The sequence below is a fragment of the Puma concolor genome, chromosome C2 (genome assembly GCF_028749965.1).
Source record: "Puma concolor isolate L17-30 chromosome C2, mPumCon1.1.hap2, whole genome shotgun sequence".
NCBI classification, from domain to species: domain Eukaryota; kingdom Metazoa; phylum Chordata; class Mammalia; order Carnivora; family Felidae; genus Puma; species Puma concolor.
The window spans coordinates 46,615,001-46,632,888 of record NC_141675.1 but is presented as its reverse complement, the minus strand read 5'-3'; the positions used below and the strand labels follow the sequence as shown (position 1 = coordinate 46,632,888).

Genomic DNA, 17,888 nt, shown 5'->3' with positions numbered 1-17,888 from the left:
AAAAAAAAATAAAAAGAATAAACAAGAAATGCTAAAGGAAATCACTTTTTTGTCATACTATGTAACGATGTTGAGTTCTGATACAGTATTTTCAGCTGTAAAACAATTTCTTTGATCAGATATATCAGAAAGTTAAATAGATATTATGTTCTTCTACAAGTAGCCAATTCAAAGAATACGATAATGTCAAATTTTAATTCACTTCAGGACAACAACTTGTACTGTCCTACAAATTGTACTGAGAATCGCATCTGTTTTTGGTAGCTGTGTTAATATTCAGGATTGCCCTGCTGGAAAGGTCTTCACATCTTGATGGATCTTTATGGCTACATGTCATAACCATTTCAAAAGCTTTCTTCATTTACAAAGCCTGGCATATATTACAAAATGCAAACAGACATTACAGGTGTTAAAGGTGCTTCTTGATCATCATTGGGTAATTATTGGACAGTTTCCAGAATTTCTATATCCATAAAACCAGTTTTAGATAAAATTCAAGATTCGATTGCTGTATGATTTGGTGTAGCGATTCGTATGTAAAACAGGGGACAGTCTCCAATATTCATTCTCTACCACACTTCCCACCCCATCCCAGCAAGATTTTTCAAATAAGTGATGTATTAATTCAAATACATAGCAAATTAGTTTAGGTTGGAAGAGGCCTCGGGAATCAACAAGTCTAATGGCTTACAAATTTTCTTTTTGGTAATGAAATTCTGCAGAGCCAAAGGTGAAACTTTGCTAACTACTGACATTCTGGCTCCACAATAGGGTTTTGTATGTGTATGTGGTGTTACAGATTAGTATACATGCATATGTATATGTACACTTTCATATTATGAATGTGTGTATCTCTCTTTGCAATGTGCATATGTATATATAAAATATAAATATATGTGTCTGTATATAATTTTCTTCTGAGTGGTCTGAGTATTTTATTTTCACTCCTAATTTTTTTTTTTAATGAGCAAGATTCTGGGTTTGTGAAGAGGTGGAAATTTGGGAAGAGTGGAACACCTGGAGAGGGTTTCAAAGCTCTGTGCACTTGGCCCATACCTTGCCCTATCCATGTCTTCCCTATCCTTTTATAATTACCTGCTAATCTAGGACATTCTCCCTTGGTGGTTGGGCATTGCAATGAGATGGTCTCTTGTGCTGCACTATGAGGAGAATATGCTGGATTTCTTTACACAGGAAAACAGATTTTGATGGTGTGTGCCATGAAATTGAAGCAGAAAAAGATCAGGTGACCAGAAGGAACACAGACATTTCCTCCAATCCAATTTATTTATGACTCTATTCCCTACATGTGTGAAATCCAATCCTTATCGCCCTACCTGGATAAAGTGTCCACAGGAAATCAGTCACCATATCAGTCACCAATCAGAGAAATGATTTCGCAGCTCATCATGCAGGAGAACTGATACTGGCTGTTACCCCAGCCAATACCAATCTTACAAACTAAGATCATGGAAGATAACTAAATAAGTTGATTCTCAGGGTGCCTGGTTGGCTCGGTCAGTTAAGCATCAGACCCTTGGTTTGGGCTCAGGTCATAATCTCACATGCTGACAGCACGGGGCCTGCTTGGGATTCTCTCCCTCTCCCTTTGCCCCTCCTCCACTCATGCTGTGTCTGTCAGAAAAGAAAGAAAGAAAGAAAAAAGAAAGAAAGAAAGAAAGAAAGAAAGAAAGAAAGAAAGAAAGAAAGAAAGGAAAGAAAGAAAAAGAAAGAAAGAAAAAAAAAGGAAGAAAGAAAGGGAAAGGAAAGGAAAGGAAAGGAAAGGAAAGAATCTGATTCTCAAGGTCTGAAAACTACTGGAGTCATCACCAAACTAGACTTTATAGATGAAGAAACAGATGCCAGAGATGTCCTAGAGAACAAGATGCTACCCCTTCACAGGGATTATGTGATGATGGCAAACAGAAGCTGGAAGAATATATATGGGAAGGAGGAAAGGAAATTGTTTCTCTCACATTCAGCTTACAAACATAATGCCAGTCGGATGGGCACCCCATACTTGGAGAAGTTCCTTAATCAGCAACTTACCAACCACATTTGACATAATCTGCCAAATTTCAGGAACAAATTAGAAGGACAGTTGTCCTCCACAGAATGACAGAATGTGAAGTAGGAGCCTACAAACACTCCAAGCCAGAAGAGCCCACCAGGAATACCAAAGCATTGCTGTAGGTAGGTCAACAATTTGCTGTGGACTTTGAGAAGAGAATCACAGTGTGAGGGGATCAAGCAGTTATCCTGGAATTCTCAAAGGGCTTTAAATCCATTGTATTTTCTATGAAGGCTTTCCTTCTGAGACAGTAAAGATGGGGTTCAATGAGAAAGAACTGTGAAGAGAAATAACCTATGCAATCAAAAACATACACTGTATCAGGACAGGGTTGTTTACTCGAGACATGGCATTTTGAGCAATAGTCAAGAAACAAATTGCAAACCCTTCCTTAAGGTGTGTGGATCTGGTAAAACAAATATTTATCAACAGTGTCAAAAAGTACACCAAAACAAAAAAAGACTGGCAAACTTCCCCAGACTCTTCAAGTAAATGGAAAGGATGATTGGTGACCACATTTGACAGCAGAAGGGAAGACAAAGTACTAGATCCTGATATTGATTGACATCCAGTCTCCTACACCAACACTAATCATAAAGATTTCATAACTTTGCAAATGTTCAGCAGAGAATCAGTCAGGTTCACAAGAAAAATAGATTTGGAAATTAAGTAATTTGAAAGATTCAGCTAACCATCAGCATCAGTGGCATCATGAAAGGAGGCTTTAAAGGATACTGGTTTATACTTACCCCAAAAGTTTGTCCTGGTACAAAGATGACAAGGCAAAAGCAAAGAAGTATGTATTTCCCTGGGACAACCTGAAAGTCTGGGATGTGGACAAGAGCTTTATGCCTAGCAAACACATATGTATATTCTTTAATAAAGAACAAAGGGCTGTATACAAAGACTGTTGCTTCCTTGAGCTGGCATGTGATTCACAGGAGGATGTAGGCAGCTGGAAGACGTCTCTACTAAGAACTGGGGTTTCTCCTGATGAATCTTTTACTGCAAATAATGAGAATAGCCAAGCAGAAAACTTTTCCATGGACCCACAAGTGGAGAGACAAGCAAATACCACTCATAACCTGGTAGATTCCTACATGTCTACCACCCACAAATGTGCCAACATCAAATTCCCAAAATGATAATGCACCTGCTAATCAAAAATGTTAAAGATTTTTATAACTTCAGACCTCTTAGCACAGTTTGGTTCTTTACAGGACCAAAATACTCTGATGAAGGAATCTGCTGAGCAGCCTCAGCACTGAGATGAGATATACCAAACCCTTAAAAAAGCCCTTGTGATCATTGGTGATATTAACACTGGCACTACCTTCATCCTAGGGATTTCTGTGGATGGCTCCTGCAAACAGCACTCCTGTAGGTCACCACTTCCAAGTCCCACAACCTACAACAGACACTGAGTGCTCCCCTCATATGGCCCACATGGCCCACATCTCTCCCAAGGTCTGCCCCCGCCAATCCTCTCCTGCACCCCACTTGGGAGCTACCCCAGTTGTGTTCCAGCTGACCCCTTACTTCTTTTTCCCAACAGCAACAGTTCACTTGGAGTACCTCTGCAAGTTTCCTCTCAACCCACAAGAGTCCCTCCCAGTGTTCTAAGTCATTCCCCCAAATTTTGAGTGAGGGCAAACCCATGACTCTTTTGAGTGTCTCTTTGAGTCTCTCTTTGCATATGTAACATCAAACTTTGGTGCCGTCAATGATGAAGCTAGTAAGCCTTGAGGACTTGGGCTCAGGAAACACAGACAACTAATTGACTTGTGTGACTGGCCTGTGTCTGATTTCCCCACAATCACATGGTGGAAATTACCTAACTCAGTCCCTCCTCAACATCCCTCTATAAGTTTGACTTTTAGGAGCTGAGTGTCATTTGGACAAACGAATTCAGCTTGTGACTTCTGATTTCAGCTGTGAGCTTTCTATTTTCCTCACCATTCTTCTCCTTTAAAGAACAAATAAATATATTTATGATTAGGTATTCTGAAAAAAAAAATTGGAGGAGGAGTTGGGATGCTTCCCAAATGACTGAATGAGGCCAGTATAACTTTATGTCAAAACCTGACAAGGGGTGCCTGGGTGGGTCAGTCAGTTGAGTGTCCAACTCTTGATTACAGCTCAGGTCATGATCCTGGGACATGGGATTGAGCCCTGTGTAGGGCTCCACATTCAGTGTGGGGTAAAATTCTCTCTCTCTCACTCTCTCTCTCTCTCTGTCTGTCTCTTGGGGCAACTAGGAGGTTCAGCTGGATAAGCATCCAACTTTATCTCAGGGAATGACCTCATAGTTCATGGGTACGAGCCCCATGCTGGACCCTGCAATGGACTCCACATTGGTATCTGCACTGACAGCTCTGAGCCTAGAGCCTGCTTCAGATTCTCTGTCTCCTTCTCTCTCTGCCCCTCTGCTGCTTACACTCTCTCTCGAATTAAATAAACATTTAAAAAAAAGGATTCTGTTTCTCTACCCCCACACCTTCTTGCCTGTGCTCACTCATTCGCTCTCTCTCTCAAAAAAAAAAAAAACAAAAAACAAAAAACAAAAAAACTTTGACAAAGAACTTTTAAAAGATAGACATCAATCCCTCAAATCTTTAATTTCAGCAAAAAGAAACCAGCAAAATATAATAGCTTTAAGTCATCATGACCAGGGAGGCTCATGTCTGGAATGCAAGCATAATTTTACATCTGAAAGTCAACTGACATAACTTACTACATCAGAAGAATAAAGGAGAAAAATCACACTGTAATCTCAATAGATCCATTAAAAACATTTAGCAAACTTAATATCTATTTATGAAAACACTATCATCAAATCAGGAATAGTAAATACTTTCTCAGCCTGACAAAAGCCAACTGTAAAAAGCTTTCAGTTAACATCATATTTATTGGTGAAATATTGAATGATTTCCTTCTAAAATTCAGAGAATGACAATTGTATTCAATATAGTACTGGAAGCCCTAGCTAGTGCACTAATTAATAAAAGAAAAGCATAAAGATTAAAAAGGAAGAATTAAAATGGTCTCTAGTGGCAGGAGATATGACTATGTAGAATATCCTAGGAAACGTTAAAAAAAAAAAACCTAGAATTTATAAGTGAAATTTTTAAAGACATGATTGTAAAAGGTCAGTGTAAAACGCAAATGATTTCTGAATACTTTCAAAGAGGCACTTGAAAAATATTATTTTACATGAAAATTTTCCCAAATAATTCAGGAATAAATTTAAGAAAAGATTTGTAAGATTTCTACACTGAAAAAGGAAAATACTGAGGAAAGTGAAGAAGACTTAAATAAAAAATGACATAAACCATGTACTTTAATTGGAAGTACCAGGATTATTAACCTATAGATTCAACACAATACCATACAAAATCCAAATTAGCCTTTTTGTTTTTAGAAATTGACAGGATATCCCAGTATTTTGATAGAAAAGATCTAGAGTATTAGAAACAATTTTGAAGAAAGACCAAAGCTGGAGTCAGAATAGTATCAGGCATAAGAACAGACAAACAGGTCAATGGAACAAAAGAGAGGATTCAGAAATAGTCATATTGATAGTTAAATGATCTTAGACTCCAGTATCACTGTAATCCAATGAGAAAGTATGGTCTTTTCAACAAATGATGCTGAAAGAACTGGTTATGTGTATAGGAAAAAAAAATGATTTGTGACCTCTACCTCTCAGAATAAAAATAAATGCAACATACCTGTTGAGTCACAGCTGCTGCCAAATTGCCCCCAGAACTGTCTCCTGAAACACAGATTCGGGTGGGATCCACTCCATATTTTCTAAGAATTTTATCTTGAAGAAAAAATTTGACTGCAGTGAAACTGTCTTCAAACTGAGCAGGAAAATGGTGTTGAGGAGCTAGTCTATAGCTTTAAAAAAGAATGATTTATTTAAGCAATTTTTTATAATGTACCATTTATGGTTGTATCTTTCCATGTAGTTTTTCAATACCAAATAGATGCAATTTAACACCAGTTTCTATTTTTAATCTGTCAAAAAAATCACACTTGAGTTTTCCACTAACTCCTTAGTATATGGGAAAAAAAAGAAAAGAAAATTCATATAAAGGTTTTCAACCTTGTATCTACATTCCACGGATAGCATTGTGTGTGAGGGGTAAGGAGATATTAGGAACTTCCGACAATTGTAAGCATAGTTTTTAGTTCACATGCATTTTAGATTGGAGATACTCTATAGTTTATACCATATTCTCAATGTAACTGGAGGTCCAAACATTAAAAAAATTATTGAAAGACTACCATGGATATTTGAGGACAGCAGATCTGAGAGATTATTATAGGGAAAGTGTTACATTTTTCAAGATCATGTGGATAAAAATCCTACATGCTTGCAATGTATATATCTTACCAAGGATAATGTCAAGGGGTTGATTTTAGATAAAAATTTTGAAATATAAATAACCTTTTAGTATGCTAGGAAGATTGTTTGTTTCTGATGAATTCATTTCTGAGGCAAACTGTCACACTATTCTTTTAATGGATACAAATGGATTTTTTCCCCCACTATGTACATGGACCAGTAAACATAGGATAATGGTTCTATCAGCCTGTTATCTATCAGGGCTAACTTTTTTCCTCATGCTCTTTAGAAAAACAAAATTAGTAAATATCTGTACTTAACATTAAATGTTAGTGTGATGACCCTTAAAATTTTATCATAAATTATCTTTAGAAAATCCTAAACAAAGTATGTTGGTATCTATTACTTTAAATGCAGTATATTTAGACGTTAGGGCAAAGAACACAAATCATAAGGATATGATAAAATATATAAGCCAGAAACAGACATATCAGTATATTAAAATAGATTTAAAATGATAAGTTTTAGATTACTTCGAAAGTTATGGAGGTATAAAGGATATATCCTAATGTTATAAATGAGAAGTATCCCTGAAAATAGAAGTTCTAGCCACTGCAAGTAATCAAAACAAACAGCATTGGCAATCACTCCTTAGATGACCAAATTGTCACTTTAGTTTTCTCTCTAAACTTTCATAGCTTCCTAGCTAAAAATCAAAACAAAACAACAACAAAAAAACCCCAAATCTATGTCACTATTACAGATTAGAAGTCTGTAAGTATGTTTTTGTTACTATGGACTAGGGAAGAGAGGTACGAAAAAATCCCTCCTGGGGATGTCGGCTTCAGAAATACAGACTGCATAAGTATGAGAAAATATTGAACTGTCCTGACACATTCTGATCTTTTCTAGCAAAATCCAGAAGGTAAAATTCACTTTTCCTGACAATGACTTAAAATTCTTAGCTGATCCCAACCTTTACCTCCTACATTACTCCAAACAAGAATTATTATAAAACATTTTATTACCAACCCAAATATAATCTACCATCCCAAATTTGTAGGATTTATTTATATCTTCTTATCTAGCTATGTTACTTGGGGCTTGAGTTGGGACCTGAGTTTTAAGTGTCTAGAGCAAAAGTGTATCCAAAAATGCTCACTCAGGGATGTTACTCAGAGATTTCCAAAATCACAGAAGAATATGAGATAGTAGACCCTTCAGGAATGGTTTACATTGCAATGGTGATAAATAAATAGAATAATTTTTTTAAATTGATATTTCAGGCATAGCTAACTTGATTTGGAAATCAAACCTCTACCTGGTGAAGGCAAAAATCATAGTAGGCAAAGAAAAACATTCTCTTACTCCAATCCCACAACAACAGCATTGAGTTTGTTTGCAGTCCATCTATTCAGGGAGTCATAAGCGCTCTGCTCTGGAATGAAGAAAGAAATGTGAGAGTACTTTTGGTAAAAAAAACAAAAAAAAAAAACAGCAACAGAAATGCTTGTAACTATGAACTTGGAAAGAAATGTGAGTGTTATATAGAAACCTAAATTTCCCACTCCATTTCTATTCAGAGGGACCAGAATCAGCCTGACACAGTCTGGAGGAGTGTCTCCTCTGTCACTGTCTCCAGTGATGAAAAGATGACTTTGCAGATTGGTGTTTTGAGGAAGGGAAAGTAGCCTTGGGCCATTCTATTTTTTCTATTTGCATCCGCTGCCTGTAAACAATGATCCTCCCAAGAAAATTTTGTGGCTTGTTGCGTTTTACTCTGCTTGCTTTTTCAGGCAGCAAGTTCCATAGGGAGGAACTGCGTGGCTGGTTAGCAGGGCCAGCCACGACAGATGAGTCAATCTAACTCAGTACCTAAATACACTTTCTCCCAAAACCTTCTTTAGAAATAATGGTTAAGTTTTGACTGTCGTTTATTTGAATTTTGTATATAATCTTCAGTTGGTTCAGAATTTGGGGGGAAAGAAAGTAATAGATACACTGACTCTGTAAAACCACAGCACTCAATAATACGGTTCCTTGAATCTCCATATTCTTTGCATATGTCACATTAGGAAATGGTGTAATAACCTTGGTATTGAAGACAGAGTCTAAAGAAAAGTAACTTAATTTTGAGAGAGCCTCTGGCGAGTGAGAGATTTCCAAAATCACAGAAGAATATGAGATAGTGGACTCCTGAGGAATGGTTTACATTGCAATGGTGACAAATAAGGAGAATTATTTTTTTAATTGATATTTCAGGCATAGCTAACTTGATTTGGTAATCAAACCTCTGCTTGGTGAAGCCAAAGAAAATTATTCTCTTACTCCAATCCCACAACAACAGCATTGATTTTGTTTGCAGTCTATCTATTCAAGGAGTCATAAACCTTCTGCTCTTACATGTTCATTTTAGCACATAAGGCATCCCCTCTCTCCCTAGTACACATGTGTCTCTAACCCCAGGTACCTCCAAACCCAATTTACCAGTAACCTGGCCAGATAACTTTGGCAACTCTGTGACATCTGCTACTACTTTATTTACCACGAGATCCTAGAAATTCAGAGAAGCTGTTCCAAGATGTCTCCTGCACATTAACAAAACTTCAAATTAAAAACTAATTAAATACTGGGTATGTGAATACCATGAAAACAGAAAAGTAAATCAACTAGCCTTTTAGGTAGATAAATGTTTTCATTCAAGACTGAGTTGATAATTTGCAAGAAAAGGCAATGGGTGGATGAACACCAAAATGTACAAGACATAAGAAGTCACTGATACCCACAATGAAAGACCCTCAATGATATATTTCAAACCTGTCTTCATTTTATCTCCCAATACTTTTTATTTATCATAAAGCAAAAGTCATTTTAAGTTTTTTGTTTCCTATTCTTTATCTCCAGCTGTCCGAAGTCACACCATATTTCTGATAAAACTTGTTGGCTCATGTTTTTCCCTCTTCAATGTCCAATAATTTAATTTATATCACTTGTAGAACCCAGGTAGAAACAGGAAGGTATTAGTATTGAGGTTGAAAAATAACAACCACTGTTTTATGTAAATAAATCGACTAGAGAAAGATATTCTTATATTTCTTAGTTCTCAAAACAACTTCAAGTTATAAAGAAGAAAAAATAGGAAGCCTAGGAAACAAAAAAGGAAAAATGAAATTTATAAATAAATAGTTATATTATATATGTCCTGATCTGTCAAAAAATAGAAGCTATCTAAGTCCTTTCTAGTTTATAAATATAAGCTCTCACATATCTATAAACAATACACAAATATAAAGCCAAGACACAGAATAAAGACACAATAGGAATTTGCTGAACAAAATGTTGGAACATGCATCCTGAATGATAATTTGCACATTTTTTAGGAACTACTGATCGCAATCATTGCATTTGTCAATAAAGGGGAAATCAACATGATAATCAGGAGAACTTCCAAGTATTTTCCAAAGTGATATTTTCCTATCTGTGAGCATTTGTCTTGTGTTCACTGAAGACCCAGGTAATGTGTATATAGATACTTGGATATTTCATAGACCTTATAAGAACTTTAAGGGTATTAATACATCTCTTTAGAGAAGCATCTGGGCGGCTCAGTCAGTTAAGCATTAGATTTTTGATTTCTGCTCAGGTCATGATCTCACTGTTGGTGGTATAGAGCTCCATGTTGGGCTCTGTGCTGAGAACATAGAGTCTGCTTGGGATTCTCTCCTCTCCGTCTCTACTGCTCCCCTGCATACACACTGTCTCTCAAAATAAATAAATTTTAAAAATGCATCTCTTTTGAGACAAATGAGGCCAAATTGGCCTCATTAATTTATCTTTTTATATATCTCAGAATATCTTAAAATGTATTTTATAAAGGAAGCATAATATTCCAACTACAAATGCCTAGTATAAATTAAATTATATGTGAACTCTAATTTACAGAAAACATTAAGGAAATAAAAAAGATATAGAAATACTAGGAAAGCAAGGAGCCAAGATGGCAGACAGCATGGAAGTTTTCTGTGTGTCTTGCGTCCATGAAATACAGCCAGGCCAACACTAAATCTGATCTGAGGATTAACACAACAATCTACACAACTTGAATGACAGAATTCAGCAGGTATGTGGCATGGAGAGGTGAACGTGGGGAGACAGAAACTGCAGAGGGCAGGGAGCTGCTTTTCATGCAGAGAGAGGATGGAGACAGTGGGCGGGGGGGAAGAATATGTGAAAAGCACCGCTCCCCAAAAGCAGCTGAAGAGAAAGTGGAAAATTGGAAACAGCCACAGGGACTGAACTAAAAAGGGAGAAAGGAGAAAGGAGAGGGTTTAAATTCCATTAAGACTGTAAACAGGAGGAGTTCAGAGTCTGAAACTCCACAGCTCGATACTATCAATGCTCTGGTGGGAAGGGTGAATCCCCAGGAGCAGAGTTGGGTCCAGAAGGTTCTCAGGCCACACGGGGAGAACAGTTCCACTGCTGGAAGGACATTTGCTGGAGGCTGTGAGGCCACCTGGTCCCAGAAGACCCCAGAGAATGGCCCCATTCTCTGGCGCTAGAACAAGATCATTTGGGGTGAAGACTGGTGCCAGATGTCTGTTGTGATTTTCCAAAATCCCTGAAATTCTGCTGCTACACTATCTCACGAACTTTTTCTGGGGCAGGCTGGCACCTGGCCACATTCTCGGGGCACCGGCAGCAGCAGGGTCCAGCAAGTGTTCCTACGTGCTGCCAGCACCCAGCCATTGTTCAATAAGACCCTTCACAGAGGGATAGAGACAAAGCCACAGTCCCTCAGAAGGGGGGGCTGGGGAAGGCAGCTGCATCTGAGACAAAACTCGGAAAGGAGGTGCTGCCTGGGGCTTGGTCATGGACAGTGTGAAAGGGTGGAGTGGATGGAAACCGAAGATGAAGGATGGGTGCGTGATTGCTGATCAAGGAGAACAGAGTTCCGATACTAGAGACTGGGTAGCTGGGTGTCGCCATTTTCATCACTCCCACATATGCAAATATGCACCTACAAGCGCCACAACAATCCACTCCAGTAGGCTAGCAGCGCCATCTAGTGGAGGATGGAGAATGCAAACTAGCAGAGCTGTGACACTAAGCTCCGCCCAACTGGGCCACCCTCACTCTTCAAGAAAACAAGTCTCACCACCTACTTAGTTTATGGCCTGTCAAGTGCTTCATACTTTGACTTCTAGGGGAAAACGATGTAATTTCAGTCGTATTTCATTAGCCAGTCCACCTATCCGATTTTCTTTTTTTTCTTTTTATTGAATACAGAAAGAGAAAAAAATCATTTTTATTATCATTTTTTATTAAAAATACTTTTTCTTTAAAATTTTTTTTTTCAATGTTTATTTATTTTTGGGACAGAGAGAGACAGAGCATGAACGGGGGAGGGGCAGAGAGAGAGGGAGACACAGAATCGGAAGCAGGCTCCAGGCTCCGAGCCATCAGCCCAGAGCCCGACGCAGGGCTCAAACTCACGGACCGCGAGATCATGACCTGGCTGAAGTCGGACGCTTAACCGACTGCGCCACCCAGGCGCCCCAAAAATACTTTTTCTTTAAATTTTTTCTACTATATTTTTTACTTTTTTGTAATTTTTTCCAAACTCTATTTTACTACCGTCATTTCATTTTAGTCTACGTCAGTGTGTTCATTAATTAAAATTTTCAAATGATTTCCTTTTTTTTTTTCTTTTTTTCCCTTTTCTCTAATCTATCAAGCACTTTCAACACCCAGACCAAAACACACCTAGGATCTAGCATCATTTATTCCATTTTGTGTGTGTGTGATTGTTTGTAATTTTTTAATTTTAATATTTTTTTAATTTTAATTTTTTTAATTTTAATTTTTCTACCTCATTAATGCCTTTTTTCTCATCAAAATGACGAAACAGAGGAATTAACCCCAGAAGAAAGAGCAGAAAGAAACAACAGCCAGGGTCTTAACCAACACAGATACAGGCAAGATGTCTGAACCAGAATTAAGAATCACCATAATAAGAATACGAGCTGGTGTCGAAAATAGATAAGAATCCCTTTCTGCAGAGATAAAAGAAGTAAAATCTAGTCAATGAAATTAAAAAATGCTAAAACTGAGCTGCAATCTCAAACAGATGCAGCGGTGGCAAGGATGGATTAGGCAGAACACAGAATCAGTGATATAGAGCACAAACATACGGAGAATAATGAAGCAGAAGAAAAGAGGAAGACTAAGGCAAAAGAGCACGACTTAAGAATTAGAGAAATCAGTGACTCACTAAAAAGGAACAACATCAGATTATAGGGGTCCCAGAAGAGGATGAGAGAGAAATAGGGGTAGAAGTGTTATGTGAGCAAATCATAGTGCAAAACTTTCCTAACCTGGGGAAAAACACAGACATCAAAATCCAGGAAGCACAGAGGACCCCCATTAGACTCAACAAAAACCGACCATCAGTAAGGCATATCAGAGTCAAATTCACAAAAGACTCAGACAAGGGGAGAATCATGAAAGCAGCAAGGTAAAAAAAAGTCCCTAAGCTACAAGGGAAGACAGATCAGGTTTGCAGCAGACCTATTCACAGAAACTTGGCAGGCCAGAAAGGAGTGGCAGGATATATTCAGTGTGCTGAATCAGAAAAATATGAAGCCATGAATTCTTTATCCAGCAAGGCTGTCATTCAAAATATAAGAAGAGATAAAAAGTTTCCCAAACAAAAATTAAAGGAGTTTGTGACCACTAAACCAGCCCTGCAAGAAATTTTAAGGGGGTCTCTCTGATGGGAGAAAAGATGAAAAAATAAACAAACGAATAAATAAAGACCAAAAGCAACAAAGACTAGAAAGGACCAGCGAACTTCAACTCTACAAGCAACATATTGGTAATAAGTTCATATCTTACAGTACTCACTCTAAACGTCAATGGACTAAATGCTCTAATCAAAAGACATAGGGTAACAGAATGGATTAGAAACCAAGATCCATCTATATGCTGTTTACAAGAGACCTACTTGAGACCTAAAGACACCTTCAGATTGAAAATAATGGGATGGAGAAGCATCTATCATGCTAGTGGTCAACAAAAGAAAGCCAGATTAGCCATACTTATATCAGACAATCTAGACTTGAAAATAAAGACTGTATTGAGACGTAGAAGGGCATTATATCATAATCAAGGGGTCTATCCACCAAGAAGACCTAACAATTGTAAACATTTATGCACCAAATGGGATAGCACCCAAATATATAAATCAACTAATCACAAACATGAAAAAACTCATCGATAGTAATACCATAAGAGTAGGAGACTTCAACACCCCACTCACAGAAATGGACAGATCATCTAATCAAAAAATCAACAAGGAAACAATGGCTTTGAATGACACACTGGACCAGATGGACTTAACAGATATATTCAGAATATTTCATTCTAAAGCAGCAGAATGTACATTCTTCTCCAGTGCGCATGAAACGTTCTCCAGAATAGATCACATACTGGGACACAAATCAGCCCTAAGTAAGTACAAAAAGATCGAGATCATTCCATGCATATTTTCAGACCACAACGCTATGAAACTCAAAATCAACCACAAGAAAAAAATTGGAAAGATCTCAAATACATGGAGACTGAAAAACATCCTACTAAAGAATGAATGGGGGAACCAAGCAGTTAAAGAGGAAATTAAAAAATATATGGAAGTCAATGAAAATGATAACACCACAACCCAAAACCTCTGGGACGCAGCAAAGGCGGTCATAAGAGTGAAGTATATAGCAATCCAGGCCTTACTAAAGAAGGAAGAAAGATCTCAGATACACAACCTAACCTTATGCCTTAAGGAGCTGGAAAAAGAACAGCAAATAAAACCCAAAACCAGCAGAAGACAGGAAATAATAAATACTGGAGCAGAAATTAATGCTATCAAAACCAAAAAAAAAAAAAAAACAGATGAAACCAGAAGCTAGTTCTTTGAAAGAATTACCAAAATTGATAAATCACTAGCCAGTCTGAACAAAAAGAAAAAGGAAAGGACCCAAATAAATAAAATCAAGAATGAAGGATGAGAGATCACAAACCAACACAGCAGAAATAAAAACAATAATAAGAGAATAGTATGAGCAATTTTATGCCAATAAAATGGGTAATCTGGAAGAAATGGACAAATTCCAAGAAACATATACACTACCAAAACTGAAACAGGAAGAAATGGAAAATTTGAACAGAGCCATTACCAGTAAGGAAATCAAATTAGTAATCAAAAATCTGCCAAAAAACAAGAGTCCAGGGCCAGATGGCTTTCCAGGGGAATTCTACCAAACATTTAAGGAAGAGTTAACACCTATTCTCTTGAAGCTGTTCCAAAAAATAGAAATGGAAGGAAAACTTCCAAACTCTTTCTATGAAGACAGCATTACCTTGAATCCAAAACCCGACAGAGACCACACTAAAAAGGAGAACTGCAGACCAATTCCCCTGATGAACAGTCCTCAACAAGATATTAGCCTACCAGATCCAACAATACACTAAAAAAATTATTCAGCACGACTAAGTTGGATTTATACCTGGGATGCAGGGCTGGTTCTGAAAAACAGTTAACATGATTTATCACACCAATAAAATAAAGGAAAGAACCATATGATCCTCTCAATAGATGCAGAGAAAGCATTTGACAAAATACACAAAGCTTTCTTGATAAAAACCCTCAAGAAAGTAGGGATGGAAGGAACATACCTCGAGATCATACAAGCCATATATGAACAACCCAACGATAATATCATCCTTAATGGGGAAAAACTGACAGCTTTCCCCCTAAGGTCACAAACAAGACAGGGATGTCGACTCTCGCCAATGTTATTCAACATAGTATTCAAAGTCTTAGCCTCTGAAATCAGACAACACAAAGAAATAAAAGGCATCCAAATCGTCCAGGAGGAGGTCAAACTTTCACTCTTCTAAGATGACATGATACTCTATATGGAAACCCAAAAGATTCCACCAAAAAACTGCTAGAACTGATTCATGAATTCAGCAAAGTTGCAGGATATAAAATTAACGCACAGAAATTGGTGCGTTGACTGGTTGCACAGAATAGGTTGCATTCCTATTCACCAACAATGTAGCCACAGAAAGAGAAATCATGGAATCGATCCCATTTACAATTGCACAAAAAAACATAAAATATCTAGAAATAAATCTAACCAAAGAGGTGAAAAATCTATACACTGAAAACTATAGAAAGCTTATGAAATAAATTGAAGAAGACACAAAAAAATGGAAAAAGATTCCATGCTCCTGGATAGGAAGAACAAATATTGTTAAAATGTCAATACTACCCAAGGCAATCTATATATTCAATGCAATCCCTATCAAAGTAACACCAGCATTCTTCAGAGAGCTAGAACAAATAATCCTAAAATTTGTATGGAGCCAGAAAATACCCTGAATAGCCAAAGCAATCTTGAAAAAAGAAACCAAAGCAGGAGGCATCACAATCCCAGACTTCAAGCTATACTACAAAGCTGTAACCATCAATTAATATATATATGTAATCATCAAGACAGTATGGTACTGGCACAAGATCAGACACTTAGATCAATGGAACAGAATAGAGAACTCAGTAATGGACCTACAAACATATGGCCAACTAATCTTTAACAAAGCAGGAAAGAATATCCAATGGAATAAAAGACAGTCTCTTCAGCAAATGGTGCTGGGAGAACTGGACGGAGACATGCAGACGAATGAACCTGGACCACTTTCTTCCATCATACACAAAAGTAAACTCAAAATGGATGAAAGACCTAAATGTAAGACAGGAAGCCATCAAAATCCTCGAGGCGAAAGCAGGCAAAAACCTCTTTGATCTTGCCCACAGCAACTTCTTACTCAACACGTCTCCGGAGGCAAGGGAAAAAAAAGAGAAAATGAACTACTGGGACCTCATGAAAATAAAAACTTCTGCACAGTGAAGGAAACTTTTGCAAAACTAAAAGGCTACCAATAGAATGTGAGAAGATTTTTACAAACAATATATCAGATAAAGGGTTAGTATCCAAAATCTATAAGGAACTGATCAAACTCAACACCCAAAAAACAAATAATCCAGTGAAGAAATGGGCAAAAGACATGTACAGACACTTTTCAAAAGAAATCCAGTTCTGGGGTGCTTGGGTGGCTCAGTCAGTTAAAGCATCCAACTTGGCTCAGGTCAAGATCTCAGAGTCTGTGAGTTCAGGTCCCGCATCAGGCTCTGTGCTGACAGCTCAGAGTCTGGAGGCTGCTTCAGATTCTGTGTCTCCTTCTCTCTCTGCCCCTCCCCCATTTGCACTCTGTCTCTTTCTGTCTCTCAAAAATAAACATTAAAAAAATTAAAAAAAAAAAAAAGACATCCAGATGGTTAACAGACACATGAGAAGATGCTCCACATCACTCATAATCAAGGAAATACAGATCAAAACCACAATGAGATACCACCTCACACCTGTCAGAATGACTAACATTAACAACTCTGGCAACAACAGCTGTTGGCGAGGATGCGAAGAAAAAGGATCTCTTTTGCACTGCTGGTGGGAATGCAAGCTGCTGCAGCCACTCTGGAAAACAGTATGGAGGTTTATCAAAAGATTAAAAATAGAACTACCCTACAACCCAGTAATTGCACTACTAGGTATTTATCCAAGGGATACAGGTGTGCTGTTTTGAAGGGATACATGCACCCCAATGTTTATAGCAGTACTATCAACAAGAACCAAAGTATAGAAAGAGCCCAAATGACCGTCGATGAATGAATGGATAAAGATGTGGTGTGTGTATATATATATATATATATATACACACACACACATATACATACATACATACATACATACATACATACATACAATGGAGTATTACTCAGCAATCAAAAAGAATGAAGTCTTGCCATTTGCAACAACGTGGATGGAACTGGAAGGTATTGTGCTGAGCAAAATTAGTCAGTCAGAGAAAGGCAAATATCATACGACTTCACTCATATGAGGACTTTAAGATACAAAACAGATGAACATAAGGGAAGGGAAACAAAAATAATATAAAAATAGGGAGGGGGACAGGGGCACCCGGGTGGCTCAGTTGGTTAAGCATCCAAATTCGGCCAGATCATGATTTCACAGTTTGTGAGTTCGAGTCTCACGTCTGGCTCTGTGCTGACAGCTTGGAGCCTGGAGCCTGCCTCAGATGCTGTGTCTCCTTCTCTTTCTGCCCCTCCCCAACACGTGCTCTGTCTCTATCAAAAATAAATAAATGTAAAAAAAAATTAAAAAACAGGAAGGGGGACAAAACATAAGAGACTCTTAAATATGGAGAACAAATAGAGGGTTACTAGAGGGGTTGTGGGAGGGGGGATGGCCTAAATGGGCAAGAGGCATTAAGGAATCTACTCATGAAATCACTGTTGCACTATATGCTAACTCATTTGGATATAAAGTAAAA

At 37.7% G+C, this 17,888-nt stretch overlaps 1 protein-coding gene and 1 pseudogene across 1 annotated transcript in view; one reads left to right on the top strand and one right to left on the bottom strand.

Annotated features, from left to right (window-relative positions):
* LOC112849483 (arylacetamide deacetylase-like 2) overlaps nt 1-17,888 on the bottom strand; it is a 36,154-nt gene that overhangs the window by 8,605 nt on the left and 9,661 nt on the right. Inside the window, exons 3-4 of the mRNA XM_025913118.2 lie at nt 7,794-7,863; nt 5,803-5,974 (exon numbers count right to left, since the gene is read on the bottom strand). Coding sequence (XP_025768903.2) covers nt 5,803-5,974; nt 7,794-7,863 — 242 coding nt within the window. The remainder of the gene's footprint in view (nt 1-5,802; nt 5,975-7,793; nt 7,864-17,888) is intronic.
* Nucleotides 1,163-3,714, top strand: LOC112849379 (dynamin-3 pseudogene; annotated as a pseudogene).